The sequence below is a fragment of the Pleurodeles waltl genome, chromosome 5 (assembly GCF_031143425.1).
Source record: "Pleurodeles waltl isolate 20211129_DDA chromosome 5, aPleWal1.hap1.20221129, whole genome shotgun sequence".
Lineage (NCBI taxonomy): Eukaryota > Metazoa > Chordata > Amphibia > Caudata > Salamandridae > Pleurodeles > Pleurodeles waltl.
The window spans coordinates 685,691,455-685,713,421 of NC_090444.1; the positions used below are offsets into that span (position 1 = coordinate 685,691,455).

The 21,967-nt window shown below is 40.7% G+C and overlaps 1 protein-coding gene across 1 annotated transcript in view; it reads right to left on the bottom strand.

The window, feature by feature from the left end:
- The window catches only part of RSPH3 (radial spoke head 3), a 78,451-nt gene that overhangs the window by 7,456 nt on the left and 49,028 nt on the right, over positions 1-21,967 (bottom strand). The window contains exons 7-8 of the mRNA XM_069234592.1: positions 19,972-20,058; positions 7,545-7,963 (exon numbers count right to left, since the gene is read on the bottom strand). Coding sequence (XP_069090693.1) covers positions 7,578-7,963; positions 19,972-20,058 — 473 coding nt within the window. The 3' untranslated portion in view covers positions 7,545-7,577. The remainder of the gene's footprint in view (positions 1-7,544; positions 7,964-19,971; positions 20,059-21,967) is intronic.

The following is a 21,967-nucleotide window of genomic DNA, read 5'->3' on the forward strand; positions in this document are numbered from 1 at the left end:
CCTCTAAATTCAGTTCTTCCAGTGGACAGTATGCCCACAGAGTCTACCAACTTTGAATGCCCTCGGGATTTGGCGGCAGTGGTGGCTGAGGTGGGTGACAGTGGCTGCAAACCAGCGCTTCTTGTACCTTTTTCATATAATAGATGCTGCTCCAGGCTGATGTTGATGCTGATGGTAATGTGCCCTTGGATACAAGCAATTTTGCTGGGGGCCTTTCACTGGCATCTTTACACCTTTCAGTTCCTAGCTCTAGTGTTGAAGGTCAGTCAGTCAATATTGTTTGAGGGAAGGAGCTGTCAGCAGCCACAGGGTACCGTCCCTTTGGGTAATGCAGTGCTTGCTCAAGATCCTGAGATAGCGCACTGTGATCGGGCAGTGGCAATACATCCACCGGCAGGTGCAGACTTCCGGGCCCCTGTTTGTACTCTCGGGGCCACACGCAATTCCTGGCAGGGAAAGGAGGATTGCCTTGCTCTAGGCGAAGCTGGAGAGAATTTATATTCCCTTTCGGACCAATCCAGGGATCCGGATGATGCCAGTATTAGCTCCTTAACAGACTCAGAGACTTATAATGGTTCCACTGCCCCCTTGCCTCCTACCTCCATGCTGAGGCGTACTGCAATCAAATGTCATGAAAGGAGAGGTGAGGTGGCCAACTTGGACAAGTTTATGGAGCCTAATAAGAAAAGGAAAAAAAAGAAAAATGCACGTGGGGTGAGAGCAATGTCGTGTGACTATATAGGGACTCAACAACTGCAGCATAGCCTGGATGATCTTTCTGTGGGCCTGACGGGTTCCGGGATTGATGTTGTGAGCGCAGAGGCTCCTCTCCCTTCTCTGCACCTTATTTACTAAACCATCACGGCGCAACATGAACAGACTCAAGGTGATAGCAAGAAAGCTAGGGTGGCCACGAAGCAATTACAAGTAGCAGTAAGCAAGATTGCGAAGACCGGCTCAGAGATAGGGGAGCGGATTGCTACAATCGAGTCCTGGGCCAATGTGTTAGAAACAGAATTGGGGGGGTGGTACAACAAACTGACATACATGATACTCAACTCTCAGATATCCAGTGGAAAATAGAGGATTTTGAAAACCGGCAACGCAGCAACAACTTGCGTTTACTGGGGATACAAGAAGGAGCAGAAGGGCAGGTCCCAAGGGCCTTCATAGTTAGGCTATTTAACGCAACATTTCCGGAACAGGCTGGATCGAATTGGGAGAAAGAGATACAAAGAGCCCATCGGTTCCCATTGTACCTGAAGAAGCAACGGCAGGAGTAACCGGGGCAAATCAACAGCAGCCCAGGGCTTTATTGCCTATTTTGGTAACTACTTGCTATGCCAATTAATGTTTGAGAAAGCCTGCCCCGATTCCAAGATTAACTGCGAGGGCTGTACTTTTTATTCCCGCCCGGATTTCTGTTATGCTACAGTAGAGAGACGATGGCGCTTGAGACAATTGATTAGCTCCTTTCAGGAGAAGGGAGCTGAAGCTTATATATTGTCTCCTGCTTGCCTTAAGACAATACATAAAGGCACGATTCGTATGTTCTCGTCCGAGATTAAGGCCAAGGAGTATTTGCAATCTCTGACTTAACTGATTTCAAGAGGCTAAAACAAAAAAAAAAGAGGAAGGAGGAGGAGGGGGAAAGGGGGGATAAAAAGGGGAAAAATACTCTATGATATTGGTTTAGTCGTTTAACAGCTAGTTGTTTTTTCTTTTTCCTTTTTTGGTGGTTAGTTTATCTTCTTTTTTGTTGTGAGGAACTATCCTGGGGTGTTTTTTTCCTTTTTTTGTTAAGGGGGGCCATGTTGCTGTTCACTTGGTCTTTTACCAAGGTGCTGTTGTTTGGAGCTTCCGAGGGGAGGGGTCTTGTCCATCTTACAGACCTTCAGTCTGGCTGTCTCATCTGGTAGGGTGTGGGGGAAGAGGTGAAGTCGCTTCTGGTATGGGGGGGTTGGTGGTTGGGGGGTGGGGGGTGGGGCTGGGTAGGTCGGGTAGTGATAAAGTAAGGAAGATGCACAGAAAGATACACAGTAAGGCATTGAAGATATTATTTCCATGTATGATTAGGTTTTGTTTGATTATGGCTGCTAACATTAGAGCCTTAAATGGGGCACTGTAATAATCTCCGTATAGCTACATTAAATATATGCGGTTAAATGATCTTACGAAAAGGCGTCTTGTTCCCCATGGTTTAAAAACATTAAGGGCAGATGTAATCTGCCTACAGGAGACACATGTTATCCCGACTAAAAAATATTTGTTGGATTTTCCTGGCCTCTAATTATTGGCTTATACCACTCAAGGAACCACAACAAAAGGAGTTGCAGTACTTGCACAGCATGATCTCCTTATGGTGGGTAAGAAAAGGGTTGATAATCTGGGGCGCTGAGTGATTTTAGGGTGTATAATGGGGCAATCTAGTTCTACCCTGTGCTCAATCTATGGCTCTAACCTTGATGATCTGGATGTTATTAATACCTTGAATTTGGAGCTTGCTGCTTGGCCTTTGCTGCTAATTGCCTGTGGTGATCTGAATATACACATTGAGACTAGTATTCTCCTTCAGCACCAGGATTTATATTCAGGAAGAAAACCAAGTTGTTTAGAGCTCTACAGATCCTAATGCAGAGCCATGGTCTTGTAGGTGCCTGGCAGCATTGTACGCCCGCTAACCCTGGGTATACCTTTTTTCTCACCCGCACAGGAAGTCTGTCCGGCTAGACTATTTTTTTTTGTCAGCCCCGTTGTGTGAAGGGCTTTTTGTCGAAAAGTTTCCTAGAGTCATGTCTGACCATAATCCTTTGGTAGCACAAATTTTTGTCCTACACAAAGAGCGACATCTTAAACCCTGGTCTTTTGATCGGGGACTATTGCTGGACTCGGCTTATGTGTTACGGTTGAAAAAATAGATACCAGAGTTCTTGAGTTTTAACAGGGGCACAGTTCCTCCTGGGGTGCTTTGGGATGCCCTAAAAGCAGCTGTTCGTGGGGAAACTTGAGCTATGCCCAAAACCGGGAAAAAAAACGTACTTCAGCTATACATGCGGCTCAGATGGAGTTGGCTTTTTTGGACCGGCAGATAGTGGGGCTGACAATGAATAATCTTTCTATACAGGATACTTTAAATCAGGTTGCCATTATGACAGCTAGGATTACCCAGATGTACTTAGATCAAGACATTATTAAAGCTCATACTCGCAGACAGGAAGCTACGAGTTTAGTGAGAAGGTGGGCAAGCTACTTGCATATAATACGAGACAGAAGGTGACCCGGGATGCCATTATCACTATCAAGTACAACCAAGGGCAGATTGTATGGGGGGATTTGGCGATATTAAAAGCTTTTTAAGGATTATTATTCTGTTTTGTATCAGCAAGAAAACCAACCCCATGTGATTTAGAAGAGAGGATTAGCCAGTATTTGAGTGAAACGCCAGATCCAAGGCTGTCGGCAGATGAGAATCGCCTACTGGCTATTCCTATTATGCTGGATGAGATCATAGCAGCATTAGCCTCTTTGCCTAATGGGAAAGCTACCGTGCCTGATATGATCCCAATGGAATTTTTTAAGACCTTTTTTGAGGAACTGAAAGATGACATCCTGGTGTTGTTTATGTCAGTACAGGATGGAGTACAGGCGCCGGGCTCATGGCTAGATGCTAATATTATTGTATTTTTAAAAAAGGAGAAGGATCCATCACTACCAGGTTCCTATCACCCTATTTCATTGATAAATGCAGACTCTAAGTTGTACGCTAGAATTCTTGCAACTAGAATGAGTCGAGTAATTAGCTGACTTGTTTCCCCATGGAAACATGGGTTAATTCATGGGTGTGGGACCGCTGGCCACATGAAGCGGGTTATTGCCATGTAAGATGCATCCCAGGTTGTAGCAGCCCCTATGTCATTAATTTTATTAGATGCCGAAAAGGCTTTTGATCGGGTGAGCTGGGAGTATCTTTGGGCAGTGCTTTTCAAAGCTAATATAGATCCTGGCTTTATCAGGGCAATTCAGGGCCTATATCAGAAACCTACCGATTTAGTACATATGTTTTTTAGCTGTAGTAGACTACATGAATTTTTTACTGATATGGCCAAGGTTTTGTCTAGGATTATTCATCAGAATGTTATGATTACTCCTCAACTTGTATTGTTAGGAATGGATAGAGCGGGGCATGCAGACCAGTAACAGAGGTTTTTGTTTTTAGCTATGTCAGTGGCCTGTTGTATTACATCTGATTGGCTGGAATCAATGCCACCGACTTTTAACCACTGGCTGGCCCTTCTATGCTCAACGTTTTATTTCGAGATGGGCTCTTACGTGCTCAAGGGTCGTGCCCGTAGACAGATTGGTAAATTAATTTGGACCCCCCTAACACAGTGGCTAGGCAATAGCTAAGCACCGATTGTATGCGATATGTATCAAGCATGATTAATTCCTGCACTTTACCTACACTTTACTTCTTTTTTAGGATGGCTTTAATGAACCTAATTAGCAATTGCTGTTTTTTATATATGGATGAGATAAATTATATGTATTTATTTATATGTATTTATATGCCTTCTATTTATATTGCTTTTTTTCTGCTCTGCATCTTCAATAAAAAAATGTTTACAAAAAAATACAATTTGAGGGAAGCAAGTGTAACAAATGAGGCATGAGCTTCAACTGCTTAAAAAATAGAAAACTCATACAAGTATTCTTTTAGGGATTTGAGTGGACTGAATAAACCTCAGTGCTTTAGGGCATGGGTACTCACAAATATTTTCCCAGGGGCTGCACTGTTTGGTCTTTGATGTGACCGAGGGCCACATTGCTGCAAGCATGGTGGCGGCTGGAGGGCTGGGTATAATGTGGGGAGGGATAGTGGTAAAGTGCGTGTAGTGCAAGTGAAGCATATACATCTAGGGTCTGACTTGCCCAATGTGAAACTAGAAACTTGGGTATAATTCCCGGTTTCTCCACTTAACCAAATTGTGTGATCCTAGGCAAATGTTTTATTTCACTTTGCCTCCTTTTTTCGTTTTTCTTCATCATCACATATAAAAACCTTGAAATATGTCTTCAGGATGTATGCTGTATACAACCTTCTGTGTCTGATTTAATAAACTATAATGTTGTTCATGTTTTATAGAAACCTTGCCTCCCCAAAGAGTTCACATAACAACTGACTTGCCTTTTAGTTCACAGTTCACATTGTTGTCAGGGCGTGGGGGATGGAAGGGGAAGAAAGTTTCTAAATTCATGTTTGAAAACTATGACTTTAAAAAATACTTCTCAGTGCAGTGATATAATGTTGTGTACTAAGGTGAAATGGTACTGCAGGTTAATAAAAGGCACAGTTTTAATTTCACACAGATAATACTTTTATATTTTTGCTGAAAGATGGCATTAATAATGAAGGTATTTCTAAAGTTAAGAGTTTCAGAACACCCTAGTTAATCCTTTTTGTTAACTTCAATTAGGCTCTAAATAAATACTTGCCAGTTTATTTTACAATTTTTTGTGCCAGTGCTGCTGTTGACCAGGGGGCGCATATAAATGTCAGGAGGGCCTCATGTGGCCCCCGGGCCGTACTTTGAGTATCACTGCTTTAGGGGAACAACAGTCCCTGCAGTAGAGAAAATTTAATTAAAATAACAGACATTAAATTAAATCTAACCTAGAATGTTAATATATTAGATTACAAATGGAATTGTAATATTAATCAAAAATATTGGGTAATGAAATACATAATAATGTGCTCAGACAAAAAAGTAACAAATATGACTTAAAAGTATATTGTTGAAGTCACAATTCAGATGACTGCAAAACAGAGTAATCAAATTAAATTCCAAGAAAAAGCTCTGCATGAAATGTTGATAAAGTTTCAATCCTTTCTTAGTATAAGGATCATCATAAAGACAATTAGCAATCAAAATCGATACAACTGAACAGTCTGAACCACAAGGGACCAAATAAATAGGCACCATAAATCAATCTAATAACAGGAATGTCTAGCTGCTCAACATATGGCCGCTACAGACAGATGAGGAGACAGACTTCAATGTATTCAGAGGAAACTCCTGGTCTGTGGTTGCAAAGGACACTGACTGCGACATCTAAGATACGTGGGCTCCGGGCGCCAAGAGGAAAAATAACTAGATAGTGCAGGTCACGTAAACTGTGGGCCGCATACCAAAACAAAGGCAGCAGCGTTGTGCCATCTTCAAGAACCACCAGAATCGATATAAGCGCTTAGAGCACCATAAGAACGATAAGCCAGTCTCTGCAGCCGTGCAATGGGCGGCAACCCCATTGCCTTCACGTTTGAATGCATAGTTTCTTCAGCATCCATTGAAGGCTGGTTCTGCAAAGGAAGCATGAGGTCATGGCTGAAAAAAGTAAGGACAATTTTCAGGTGTGAATGGAATTCCATAAGAAAATCTCTTTTTAAAAACATGAGAGATGGCCCTCTAGGGAAAGGAAGACACCAATACTATACATGATACTCCAAAAGAGGAAGTACTGGAGATGCAAATCTGCATTTCTTGTAGAGAAGGCAGAGTAGCAGGAATGTAGTGTGGGAGTTGGTGATGCAACAGTAGGGGGTAGACCTCACACATATAGGGCTCTAAAGGTCTTGATGTGGCAACTTTCTTTTTAAGAACACTTTTCTGTCTGCTGGCCAAGACATTTTCCATCCATCTGCAAAGGAAAGTGAGTCGGCCAAGGAAGTACTGAAATATGACTATTTATAATGCCAAGGCCAACTAGGGCTTGGAAGAAGCCATTGACGATTTTGAATTGTGAATTGTTAAAGTATAAAATTCAGCACTAGATGTCTTCTTGTAGGGCTAAATACTTAGGTTTCTAGTCAGCATGTGGCATTCAACCATCAGCCAAATGAAAAACCTGTGAAATTGTATTTAGTCACACCGGCAAAGAGTTGAAACCCTTTTTTCCCTAAAACAATATTTCGGGGCTTCTGTAAACATCTTTCAAAAGTGTCTCTAAATTGTGCCATACTGCAGGAAAAGCACAGGCCACAGAGTTAAGCAATTTATTCCCACTGCGAAGTGTCAGTGACAAGCAGGAAGAATTGCTAACATTTAAGAAACATCACTGTAAGTCTAGACATTGTAGATCATTTTATTTCTTATTCAGAGCCAAATATAGGACACAATGTTTGGTATAAAGAGGTTGTGCATTTGCAAGACAGCAAAGGGAGGGGTGAAAACAAAATTAAATCTCGGCTACATTTCTCTTTGTGAGTCAAGGTGAATCATTGATATAGAAAATTAAAGGCTGGGGAAAGTGTTATAATCTCTTATCTAACCTGCACCAGATTAAGCATGAAACTCCAAGAGGATGGGTTTGACCTGCCTATTCACGCCAGAATGCACAAAACGGCCATGCTTAATTAGTTTTAACATTATGAAATAATATATAGTTGAACGAAAATGCTCACAGCAGATTCATGTAAAGAGGTTTTATAAATTCATGAAGATACTGCGACTGTGGAATGCTTTTGAGTAGTTTTCTTTCATCATTACCTCATGATCTGATGTATGCTCTTCACCTTCCCATCAGTCTGGTCCAAGTGTATCCGGCTGCCTCTGTACTGCATCTCTCTCAGGCTCCTTGTGCAGATCTTCAGGTGCTGTCTGCTGCACGTCCTTCTCAGGATCCTCCTGCTGAGTATCTGTCTCAGGCAATGCTTGCTGTGAATCTGTGTCTGGAACCATTTGCTGCCCGTCTCCTTCAGGCACCATCTGCTGTGCATCTCCCTCGGGCACTGTCTGCTGTGCATCTACCTCGAGCACTGACTGCTGTGCATATACCTCGGGCACTGACTGCTGTGCATCTACCTCAGGCACTATCTGCTGTGCATCTTCCTCAAGCTCCTTCTGTTGCATATCGCTCTCAGCTGGTGGCCCATCCAATCTCCTCCCCACCACCTCACGGATCAGTACTGAAATGAGACAAGAGGCCCATTATTTTTGGTCACACAGGACAGAATACATAAACACGCCTGGTACAAAACTGCATATGTAGACAAAAATCAAGAATATTTCCTGCAAAAACCACAAAAACTAACTGCGGTATTTTGCATTCTATAAAAAACATCACTTCTGAAGAAAGAAGTTACTTGCCTGTAATGTCCGCTTAACAGAATAGGATTTTTCATAAGTCATATGTTGAAGTTTATTTCCAACATCAAGAGGAAACATCCAATAACACTTTTATCAACTCTCACTCTTTCTTTCAGTCAACCAGGTTTAGGAGGAGCAGGGGACCAACTCTGGCTACTAATGATCCTGAGGCGTTCCTACAATGCTATGTGCATGACACCTCCTTCTAAAAGTGACTCTTAAGAACATTCCCTGCTGGCAAATTTGAAAGGATGTGTAACCAGATGTAAACCATGTAAGGATTACTACATTCTTCTCTTATCCAGTTTCTCCTCCTCTAAGTGACTCTTATTCCTCTTACAACCCTGACACTTGATATTCTGCTCAACCTATGTTACCAATTTACTATAAAGGACATGTACTGCTGAGGTACTAAAGGGGCAACAGGTTAACGGACTATTATTGAAAAATTAATCTCAGAAAGACATAGTCACTGAGAGCAACTCATAAGATCCTCCATATCTTCATGGACTGTGTGGTGCTTTAAAGTATAGCAGGTTCCATTCTCTCTGTCTCTACTCTTGTTTTCCCTGTAGAAAGCCAATGAAGTCCAAGCAGTCCATACAAGTGCATAATTGAAGCTAACTTGCTTATACCTACAAGATTAAATCACATTTTCATTATAAAAAACAACTATATCACAGACAGGACAGCCTGACAGCGAAAACTGTATTGGAATGAAACAGACTGTGACACTATCACTGTCTTTATTGGAACTCCATGTATTTGGAAGGCAGCATGCTTGCCACTGTCCAGGGCTATATTTGCAAGTTTGATTCACTGCACTGTCACCCATATCAACTTTGCAGCACCCTACTGTACATTATTTTGCATATACACCTGAATGGTATGCCTTTTTTCAAATATTAAGTGTTTTATTTAATGAAAATTTTATTTAGTTTTGTAGATATAAGAAGGTCCGGCTCTTTCGCCATATTCTTCACAAATGACCTCAAATGAATCACTATTCCTCTTGATACATGCTGATTCAAATAGGCACCTCCATGCCTTCTCCTGGAGGCAGATTAAAGCCAAGAAGAGGGGTTTCTTAGTAGTAATTTAGTGGGGTTACCTATGCCAATATGATGTTGCAGTGTCCCAGAGATCAGCGGTGCATCAACAATGTCAGCATCTAATTCAACCTTTTAACAAAGCAGTGAAATTCTGTAGGACAGCTTCAGGCTAGTCTGCATTAATCTTAACGTTAGCACTGTTCTACAGAAGGTAGGAGTTCAGAAACCTAACAATTTCAAAACAAAGATAGTTTCCTTAAACCTCTTGTGAGCTATCTAGCTACTAATTTCTGGAAAAGTATTACTGCTCTCTTTAAGGACACTGCATTCAAACTATCTTGAATCCATAGTCCAACCCAGGGATGACTCCATCAAATGCTGTAAACCATATGCCATTGGCAACTCGCTAAAGTGTGCTTTCCCACTTTGTACTAGTTCCATTGGAGAAATATGTGGCATTGCTCAACAAGAGTAAAATCTCTTCCATCTTTGAACCCTCAACCCTTACATATTTTATAGCCAAAGACCTTCAGGAACTGTTCAATCAACATTGAAAAATACTGTGATCAAACTCCTTAAGAAAAAAGTTTCTAGCATATTAATCTGCTATGAAAACTATAGGCCTTGCTCAAACTTGCCATCATAGAAGGCTTACTTCAAGCTTTCATATTATATAACATTGGTCAACCTGGTACATAGCCATGTAAGATATTTGGGATAATTACTGTGTAAGTAAGGGAGTCTTTCACTGACAAGTAACTTTAGATGCAATATATATCTAGGAGTTGATATTTGCAAACGCTGACTTACCACAATCAGTAAACTATTCAAAAACATTTATTCAGTGGTCTAAACACATGGACTGAGGAAAGCAGCAAAGTCCTCATCGAGCAGTCAAGATATCATCCCTTCTAATCCACAACAGACAATTATTTAGAACAACAATTAATAGCAGACAAGTAGGTTAATAACAAAAAAGTAAATAGCAAAGTACGTGAATAAAAAAAACATACTTCTGTCTTTCCAGCATTCACTGACCAGACAAACGCTTTCGACATGATCGATAGAGGAATTTTTATCACATGAAACTCTCATGTGTTTTTGATGAAATAAGACAGAGATGTTGGTTTAAATTCAACTAAGCTCAACATTTGTTTAAGGAATAGAGGTCTGTAATAGTTAAAAGCAATATTCTGGACCTGCTGATGCAGTCTTGTATCTATGTGTGCCTACTGATGGTCCCCTTATTGGTGGCTGTAATCTTTGAGCACATGTCCTAACCCAGTTACTAAAGCACGGAATTTGGGTGTCATTTTTTACTCCAAACTCTCCCTCAAGCACCATAATAAATTATTGGCAGCTGCTTGTTTTTTACTGTGAAGATTCTTAAGAAAAATTTCCCCACCATACCACTGCTCATGCAGACAGCCGCTCATACAAACTTTGATCATCAGTAAAATTGATTACTGCAATGTGCTAAATGTTGGGCTTCCTGCTTATTTAATGCATGGACAGCTGATAAACTAAAAATGCTTCAGCAAGATTATTACTCAGCCTTTGTAATTATGAAAGTATATCAGTTCATCTTAAAACCGTACATTGGCTTTTCAGAAGAAGAGCCTTATTAAAGGTCTTTGGTTCTGTCACAAGTCCATGTTCCTACCCGCCGGCCTTAATACATTTCTAATATGTTCATCCAACGCAGACCTGTCATGCTGCTGCATTCCTCTTCCACCAATTAGGTCTCTGTTCCCAAATTTTATAAGGTTAGATGTGGTGGACAAGCTTTCTCTGTCATTACAGTGCGAGCTTGACAAACTTCCATCTGGTATTCAGGCAGAACCCTAACTATGAAGATTCCATAAGGTCTTTAAAAGCTTTTTTGTTTCAACAACTCTCATTGTCATTCGTCGTTATCTAGGACTGTTGTCTTCTCCATACACAAACTTTCATTTTTAGCACCAGCACCCCTTTAGGTAACTGCATGCTTTAGAAATTTAAAAAGAAATAGGATCGAAATCCTATCACCCTGAGGACATTTCTTTGGTCTGTTCCTTCTCCTTTCCCATGGTGAAAGTATTTTTCTTACTTAGTGTATGCTCAAAAAACTTCCTTTTATTTGATTTGATCAAGACAGTCTCAAACAAATGAATAGTTATGAAATATATATGAATTCAGTTAGCTTATATATTAACATTACACAATTTAAGTTTTGGTGTGCTCAAAACACCAATCACGCAGCATAAAAATATGGATTATGGGTAATCAATTACTGGAAACAGTATAGGAAAGCAAAACACTGAGACCCAGGATTAACAACAAGAGACAATTACCCCCATCCATTTTATTACATGGTATTTAATGTATTCCATTTAGGTTAATCGGCCATTACAATATGGTTGAGGGGAAATTGTGGAACAGGTTGTTATTTGTATGCAGTGTATGTCCATTTAGACAGTCCAATTGGAATTATCACTCACTGGAACTGGAATATAAGTAGCTGGTCAGATAATGAAAACTTGACAGACTTTAATGTCTACACTGGATAATTCATTGTGAAAGTTAATCACTCATGAACTAGAAAGAAATTCTTTATCACTGCTCTAGTAAAACAAAAATCTGTTATGAAACCAACAAGAACAGCTTTAAAAACAAATGTAAGAGAATATTACCAGATTAATATTTGTGGCTGATAGAGACAAATAATAGTTTAATGCACCATTTTAGGCAACTTAATCCTAAAATCCTAATGTTAGACACTATTTTATTACTTTTAATTAAGGCAGTTTCTTGTTGGATTATAAAACTCCAAGGTCTTTAATTGCGCACTTTATGTGGCTTAGGTATTCAGAACACTATGGACATTTTATTTGTGTGTCTTTTTAAGGAATACATTATTTAATAGGAAATACTTATTGACAGTTTCATATAATTTGACTTCTGTGAATATTTGTTTTAATTTATTTAACTTTTAAGATGTATTTCTGAAACTTTCATTTACGTTTCTTTTTCTCAAGGGACCACCTTTCCGTGAGCAGGCAAAACAATCATAAAAAATATTAATAGTACAATCAGACCATAAAATGTATGTGAGGACACTGTGGAAGGCTAAGAATCACAATTGACTTCTTAGGCTACTGGCTAGTCATGCAAAAGCAACATTTTGAACTTTGGACAGCATGAGAAGAGTTTACTATTTGTAAACCGTTAAATGAATTTCTGTTTGAGTGAATTTTTGCCTGTTTCTCCTTTATGGTAAGATGATATTGACAATAAGGGATCCAGGCAGGTGGTGGAGGCAGCATCATTTTTGGAATACAGCCTCTTTGAGTTTCGAGTGATGACATGGAAATTTGGAACAAAAGTTAAGTGGGGTCTTTCAGAATGTAACATGGTGAACCCCAGCGTTTATATGCACTTCAAAGTTCCAAGAGAAGGAGCATTGGAATTTGAGCACAGTTTGAAACTGTCAGCAGAAACAAATATCTTATGTCATTTGAAAGCTTTCATTCCTTTAGATCTCTGATCCTACCTAATGGAGCAGGCATATTCAGCCTAACTGAAAATTGTACTATTCTGGGATAGACTGTTCAGTCCATGCCACTCAGTGATGCACTGTTATATCTAATATCTGCTCAATATTTTGAGATTGTGTGGGTGTGGGCTCTTCAGTGACGAATGATTGTCTAGAGGATGTGACAGGTTTTGACTAGATGCCAGACGTGGTGTCTCACATCCCAACAAAGTGACCAGGTGGGGCAATCCCAGAGCTGCAACTTGCAGTGGAAATGTCCACCATCATTAAGTTCCATTCTTGCCCATTGCCAGTTCTAAGCATTGGCTTCATCACCCATGTATCCGTTCTTAGGTCTCATTTTGACTGATAAAATGGAAGTAGAAGCCTGTCTCTAACAAATAGTCGCTCAGCAGGACTTTAAACACCCAAGTGTCTGTTTGCACGATCAGAAGAAGTGTTTACACACCAGGGGGTGATATCCTGAAAACAGATGACAAAAGGCTGCCATTTAATATTTGCTTAAAAAGAGTTTGCTGTATTCAGATGCCTTGCAGCCCTGCCTACATCAGGGTCTTGGGAAGAATGGAGAATGAAGTGGCCCATGGATTTCAACTGGAATGGCACGCTGACAGTATAAATATTTAAATCAAATCTGAATTAACACTATTAGACCTGCAGGTAATTCCTGTTTTTTGGCAAGGCTGAAGCACAACAACCTGGTGGAGCCAATGGAATCCTATTTCAAATGTGATAATAAATTCATAGGATGATGAATCATGCTGTAGGTTATGTAGAGGTTATCTGAAGCCAGTAATATCCAGAAAATGGCACATGCCCCTGGTCCAAATGTGCATCTCCAGTGGGTTCTGAGCCAGAAGTGTTCCGCCCTGTGTAACGCCTAAGTGAGCACTGGGGGATGAGGGAGAAGGAGAGGCGTTGTCTGAAACCCAGTTGTGAAACACTCCTCAGCCATTGCCATTGTTCCTCCCTGGCTTGCTAATATTAGCCAAAGTCAGCACTGTGGATAGTGCAGCTCTTCCCTTAACGCAATGCAGATAAGCAGAGAAACCTGGAAGGGAGTGTCCTAAGGCTATAAGGGGGCTCTCCTCTTCTGAACCTGTATGTACTGGTTCCCAAATGCAGGTAATACAGAGTCACTTAACCAGCTGAGAACCCCTAATACCTTTTATATCATAATTGTTCTGAAGCAAAGTTGAACAACAACATTTGGTGTGAAATTATAATGCTTGAATTTGCTTAATAACATTTAGGCTTATTCAGTGCTGAGGACGAATGAACTGCTACCTCACCTGGGGTGCTTGATATTTTATCAGGAATAATCTCCCTAGGGACACTAGCAGCTTGGCCGGTAAAAAAGCAAGATTTCACCTGACCATAGGGAGTTTACATTCACTTTGATTCTGTTAAGAATGACAAAGGTGTGCAAAGATTCGCTGAACATGAAAAAGAAGAAAACTCTTAATTAAGGATCTTACGCTGTATTTTATGTCTGTGGTTCTTCACACCTTTCAAGGACAAAATGTAGAGAATCAGGTTTGATGCTTATAAGCAAAGGGTGTATCAACATCTAGATTACTCCCCTCTGTGAGGGCGGTCCAGGCACATTAATTTCCACAGAATCCTCCTTACATCTGATTTTGTACTCTCTCTAATGCCGTTTTGTACTTTCTCTAATGACCTTCACTAGGGCACTGAAACCCAGGTATGAAGGGGAGGAGGAATTCTTGTGGCTGCAACCCTTCCTTTGGGTCATGTTACCCGTGTCTCAGCACCTAGATCTGAGGCATTTTTGTACTGAAGTATTCACTTTCAGTTGTGGGCATCCTCTTATCTCTACCAGCTGTGGTAATCACTTATGTCTTGCGCCCATCAGTTGTGGTCCTTTGTTAGTCGCCATCTTCCCAGGCACCTTAGTAAGAATCTTTCTCACGGGATAAGAGAACAAAGTCACCTTCAGTTTACCTTCTCTCAGAATCTCTTCTTCAAGCAGTCCTCTCTCTTTGCTCCTATAAGATCACTTATTTGGGCGAGGGAACTATTTTTGGGTTGGGATCCTCCTCACACGGTTCTCATTGTGCAGCAACTTTACGTTTCTGATGGCTTAGATTCACAACCAACCAAAGATTCTATTTTTCTGTGGCTCTTCTGCAGGCATTTATCATTAAGACTATCCTTAGTTGAGACTGATGGCTGCTGTGACACGGAGGTAATGGAACCCCCTCAGCCAAAGGTTCTAAATTTAAAGTACCATCTTGTCCAGTTTTTGGCACAATTTTAGCTTACCTATGAGAGGTGCTGATTGCCTTAATTTATATAACCAGACACTGAAAACCAAAAAAACAAGAGGTGATTTTCTCTCCATCAGGCCTTCACAGCCGAAATACCAAACAATCCTGCCCAGGGCAAACATACACAAGTGTAGCTTTCATTGAAGATTTTTAAAGTGGGTGTGAAGATGACATTATGAGTCAGAATGATTTCGCTCTCTTTCTCTGGAGAAGACTCCAGCTGGTGATGACGAGGAAATACTGTGGTGTGGAATAAACGTTACTAGCAACAACCCAAAAAAAACATTTCACTGTCATAGCCAAATGAGTTTTGACATGAAGGCAGTATAAAAACTCTAAAACAACTTATTAATCCAGATGCTACTTGCATTGTACTACATTCTGCAATGGTATTTCCTTGCACTCCACAAGAACAATAACTCATGCAAGCGTACCAAGATAGGGACAATTGATCATGGGGGGGTTCCTTGATTTCATGGGACTCCTGAGCCAGCTGGACTAATGACAGATTATTCAGATTTAAATATTTACAAATAAAAAGCTGGCTACCAGGAGAATTGGAGGTAGGGCTCAATATGGACTGGGAAAAAGATATAATAGGTACTCAGGAGTTAAAGAAGGAGGTATCAAGGTTGTACTGGTCCCTGGTTCAAGCAGAGGATGTCCCTCTTCCATTGCCGAAAGCTGTTTGGAAAATGGACCTGCTTGCCTCAAATTCCTCACATCCTTGTCAAGTATCAATGCGCACGTTTTGACTTGTTGTGAATTCTACATCTCTCAGAAGCAGCCATCTGTTTACTGTGCACAGTGCCTACTGGATGTTGAGAAAATTGGTAAAATTAGAAGCCCAGAGGCAGAGTTCCTGCCCAAAGTGCGCTTTGGAAGATGCAGACAATGTACTTTTGTTGTGGCAGTGTCCGGATATCCAAACCTTCTGGCAATATGTGGATAAGATTGTAGCAGCCATAATGAAAAGAGAAATAGAGGTAAGCCTACCATTGGTCATATTTGGTGTGCAGGAGGGGGCCGGGATGAGTCTAGTTGGCGAAGAAGGGAAGCTTCAGGTGCATCTTATTTTCTATTTGTAGTAATAGCGCATAGGGAGATCTGTACTAACTTGCTATGTACGTCTTCCCCTACCTAAATAGTTTTGATATTTGCGGTAAAAAGAATCGGTAGCCTAGACTAATAACGGTTCACAGAAATGCCTCAAAATGTAGGAATTTTTCTTCTCTTTCTATTCAGCTAGCTCCCCTGTTCCCATCTTGGGGGGAAGTCAATCTGTTTTGACAAATCAATATGTGACAGTCCTATGACTGAGAGACAAGGCTCAACAAGGAGGAATTAAGGGCGAGGGATTGCTCTTGCCTCTTTTTCTCTCTATTTGCTGGTGGAGGTCAGCTTTAAGGGGCTAATCCCTTTGTGGGGTTTAGGCAGGAGCACGGACACAAGCTTGGTACTTCCTTCCCTTTGTTACAAATGGGGACTTACATTTTTTTCTCAAATAAATTAATTTAAAAAAAAACAAGAACTCATGGAGAGCATGTATGATGAAGTAGGCTAGTCCGTTATTGTAACTGCCAGAGATTTAGGCACTCCCAAAGTCACACAAGACGTTATTGGGTGCAGTTACAAATAGGAAAATAGTTAAAATGGATGACGGGAATGCTGAGGATCCTAGCCTTACAGTCTGGGTGCTGTGATCAAGACGAGTTCCTGTCATGTCAAGGGAGATTACATCAGGGAGTTTGCCTGAAACAGTAATGTTCCAAGTTACTTGTGATCAGTACCCCTCTACAACCTGAAAGAGTATGGAAGTACAATTATTCTCTGCCCAATGAACTCTACTTGAGAGGTTTCCTTTGATACCTACACCCACACACATATACTTACCTTCTCAGGGCACCATCCAACATATTATGGAGGAGTTAAAGAGCCATCCCATCATCCACTTACAGATTCTTGGATGATTTTTATGTCAGAACAATTCTACTGACAGCAGATTCAATAGTATAGCAGTACACACACCTACAGTCTCAGGGCTCATTATGAGGCATAACATTCATTTTTTTCAAGTTAGGAGGCTGGGGGCTGATCTTTACAAATTTTCATGGACTATTAACAATATTTTACAAATTAATCTTTTTAACACTAAGGTCTTGTGTGTGTCTTTTTTAGGAACATGCACACATACTCCTTGTTTCTTTATCTCAGAGTGAGGTTTTTGTTGGTGTTTAGGACAAACTGCAAACACAGTATACATTATTGGGAACCAATTGAAAATGCAGTTTCTATAGTCCAGTCACAAACTGAAGTCTTTCTCTATGGTTCTTTCTAGTTCCACTGGAATTAGAGAAACTACTCTTTGTTATATACACAATTGAAAGAAAATGTTTATTATTGCATTGAGATACTTCTTTAATGTGACACGACTATCAACCAAGAACCCCTGATTATTAACGTTTCATTTTAGTTGAACACCCTTGTTAAAAAGGGGGCAAATAGCTGTAAATGGGAGTATATTCCAACTTGGTGGGATTCAGCTGATGCCAGCTGTACCTCAGGGAGTTTTCTTTGACAGCATCCAATGAGAATCAGCCACATTGGATTGATGTTCTATTGTGAAGCAGAGGATCTGGGTAAACAGGAGAATCATTGAAAAATAGGTGATAGTGGAGATCAGTCTATACTGAAATAGACTGAACTTATAAGCTCACAGCCTCACTGTGCAAAACCTATTCAGACAGACAGAGTACAATAATTACCATCCTTAACTGTTATTCCATGGATTAAAAATGGTGGTTCAAAGTTTGTTCTTTCAAATCAGAATTCAACACATCTTTTTAGCATACTGGGCATTGCAAACTCCATTAAAGAGAGAATAAAATATGTGCATTAAACAGCATAGATGTCCTGCACATTCTTGAATGACTGATGCTGGAAGGGGTCCACTATGGTCTTGTTGACTTGACTTTGCTATCAAAGGAAGACGAGCTTACATGATTATAAGAAGTCTATCAAGTATTTTTACCTTGCTATTCATCTTGCTTTACTGTGTTGCTTTTATCTTGAAAAGGTGTTTATAAAGATATACACAACACTTTGTAGAGTATTGCATTCCTGCTATTAGCTTTCATAAAGGTGAACATAGCTTGAATTCCTTGGAACTTTACATTCTATTGTACATTCATTGTGTAAAGGTTTACTGAACAATAGGAAACAGGCATTAAAGCCAGCCCTGATCTCCAGGGGACAGTGCTCCCTAATTCCATTATAATAATTGATTTGACTCTCCAAAATTCCAGTTTCACAAGAAAAGTGGAGCACTATGTAAGCCTGCACCTTCTCCACGGGAGATGGTATTTAGATTCTTCATCTATGTTTACAACAACAGGTCTAAAAGGGATTCTGAGCCCCCACTACTAGACCAGAATCACGGTTCTCAAATGAGAAAATTAAATTAGTAAGAGTCAGCAGTTTGAGAAACCTCCTCATTCAGTGGTGAAGAGATACTGGGCATAATCAGTTTCATAGTAGGAAGAAAAGCTAACAAAATCCTATAGGGATAGGACCAAGTTAGGGACAAAATGTGTTTAAAAATGAATCAGTATATTTCAATCAAAGATGGATTGCAGTGTGTGCCCTTTGGTGTGTGACACTAAGCCTGTCCCATTTAAATATGATAAAGTGTATAGCGGATTACATCTTAACGCAAGGAATAGCAGACTAGTGAAATTCTAGCTGCGGTTATCAAGCAATGTGTCAAAATAAACTCGGGGTGGACCTGTACTCACTCTCCAGAGATCCTTTCACATGAGGGATATCAGACTGTTGGGCAAAAAATAGTGTTCATGGATCTTATGGTTTGTTCACTCCATCAGTCAACCACAGGAACATACACCTACAGGTCAGGTGAAATAACTCTGTGACTAAGCAAGGTACATTTACAGGGTCTTCAGTGATTTAGGGTAGGCTTCATGCTGGCTGAAGTCTTAAAGCCTGGTTTAGAGAAGAGCTGTAATGGAGAGTTTGGCAAAAATGGTGAATTCCCTGTCCAAAACTCTGGTGTAGTGTTTAGCATATCCTAGGTGGCAGTGCAATAGACCTTTTTAGTGTACTCAAGGTGACCGGCCTACCTCTGGCTCTACCACTGTCTCAACAAGGATTGGATTAACTGTGCAGGTTGGAACATGGTGCAAAACAGCCACTTCATCAAGGGTGACTGATCTGCCTCCACCTCAGCAGAGTTAACTGACTAAAATAATGCATTGAAAATAATAGTGGCTTTAAGAGAAAGGTAAATATAGCATTAATAGGAGAATCTTCATCTATTCTGATTCTACCCCTTCTGTTAAACATGAGTCTTGTATATCAGTGTACAAACTATACATGCATCAATTGTGCTTATGGACGCATCAATTGTGCTTATGGATGAGAACCTTCCTCAACAAGATCAGGTTGGCTAGTCCTTTTATATTCAATGGCTGGGAGTTCCAAACCCCTCAACAACGTGAGGATTCAAACTCATTACATTTGTTCTGAGAAGGTACCAGGAGCTTTTCTTTTCCAAGTAACTAAGAGCTAACTGGTTGGTGTGTTTAAACATAGTGCAACACAATCTGCAGTAAATATGAGCATATGTGTTTCTTATTTAGTATGACACATCTTTTCTGTGCTGTTTATTGACATGTTTGCTTTGAGCATTAATATGAGAATCTTTATCTACTCTGATTCTCCCCCTTCTCTTAAACATGAGCCTTTTATATCAGTGTACAAACTATATATGCATCAATTGTGCTTATGGATGTATTACATCAAGGTGGATATTCATTCACAATGTTCAAACAGAACTGCATTTAACAAACTTGGTCTATTTGCTTAGAAATACAAAATAAATACTGCAATTGATCTCTGTACATTGGGCTCTCTAAATATTGTGTGAGACTTACGATCAAGCATAGTTCTTCCCAGAATGCTCTTCTCCATGGTTTTTTCCACTTTTGCCATCAGCCATGGAATGAATCCTGTCTCCACATCTGGAATTTATAAAGTCACAATTATTTTCAAGGAACCTTGCTTTGCTTTTTTCCAAGTCAGGTTCCTGTGAACACTGAAACACTCTATTTGTGTCTCTTACCTGCCTTGCAAATCATCTGTTTTTTGCCCATCAATTCACTCCAAATCTCAATAGTGTATCTATAGCCTATCTGTAGACGAACTCTTTCTTTCAGAATTTTGAGCATTACCTCTAGAATGGAGTTGGTCAAGCCCACATATCTGCATGTCCTGAGAAACTATACCAACCATAGTGCCCAGCAGCCATCTGCACTTCCCATCAGACCCTCCTTGGTCACAGATAACCCACATCGCAAGCTCACAAGTTAAAAAACAACCATCTTTTTCCTCAGAGGCCAAATGCACAGCAAAGTAGGTCAGAATTAGTTTTCATCATCAAAAATACCAGTCACTACCAGCAAAGCGGAAACACTCTACACAGAGGCCAACCATTAATTTCATTTTGGTGGCTGGTAATTAGTTTTGCAGTAGAACAAGCACTGATAAAGTGGGAGTGCCTCTGTAGGGGTACTAGTACAAAGGACAAGTCAGAAAATTGTACCTTCATAATAGACAAACACAATTAAAAGGTACTGCAGACATGCAGCTCGTAATCTATCAACTCTGAAACCTGGAAAGTTGAAAGTCTAATAGCAATGAATTTGGCTGCAAAGCAGATTATTCACTCAGCACACCTTCAATCATTAATGATGTTAATATCAGTTATCAAATGTATGCAAACGTGTTAATCGTTAATACATGAGAAACCTCTGCATCAAAAGATAAATTCATACACCTTGGAAGCACTTTATTCTTTAGGGGACTACCCACCTTAAGGAATAGGCATAACCCTTGTCAGGGTGAACCACTCAAGTCACTAAATTAGCCTGAGCACAGTCCCTTGTAACTTGGAGGCTATATATAAAATGTATATGTAATAACAAAAACAGTAACAAACTCAAAGCACAACACAAGAAAAATCCCAAACCAATTTAGAAAAATAAAGTACATTTCCATATATTAAATAACACCAAAACAACAAAAACACAATAAAGGGAACCGGAGATATGCATTTTAAATTCTTTAAATGAAAATAGCACCAAAAAGCGTTAAGGGCCAACTGTGGTCAATTGGTTGCGGTAGAACAGGACCTAGATGCGATTTGAGGTCAACCACTATGGAGCCCAGTAGACTACAGAAACCAGGTTCAAGCAGGTCGGACTTTTTACCTTGGGACTTAGGGCCTAAGTAGGAGTTCGGCAGACAGGAAGACCCGTCTGCCGAACCTCAGATGGGGAGATTGCTGCCACACTGGCTACCTCCCCGCTGGACCCACTAAGACTTTCCCGCTAGGCTGACTGGGGGAATCCGAGGTTTCCACCAGTCAGCCTAGCGGGAAAGTGGCAGCACCATTGTCTCCGGCTCATAATCGAGCCGGCGGCAATGCTGTTGCCTGCAGGGTGCACCAGCACCTTCGCAATGTTCACTGTCTGCAGACAGTGAACATTGCGAAGGTGCTGGGTAGAGGGACCCCTGCACTGCCATTGCCAAGTTCATGGGCAGTGCAGAAGCCTCACTGTGACCCCCTGCACCTGTGTTCTGACACCTTTTCATGGTGGTAAAATTGCCATGAGAAGGCTGGCGGAAAACCAGGTCATAATGAGCAGGGTGGGGCTGCATGCAGCGCCGCCCTAACTGATTCTGACCTCCGCCACCATCAGCCCGTCGGGATTCCTGATCCCGGCAGAGATGGTGGTACCTTGGTGGTCTGACCGGCAGGTCTTAATGTGGTGGCCAGACTGCCACAACAGCGGGGTTCCTGACCGCCACCGTGAGGCTGGCGGTCTCAAGACGGCCAGCCTCATAATGAGGCCCAAGTTCTCAAAAACG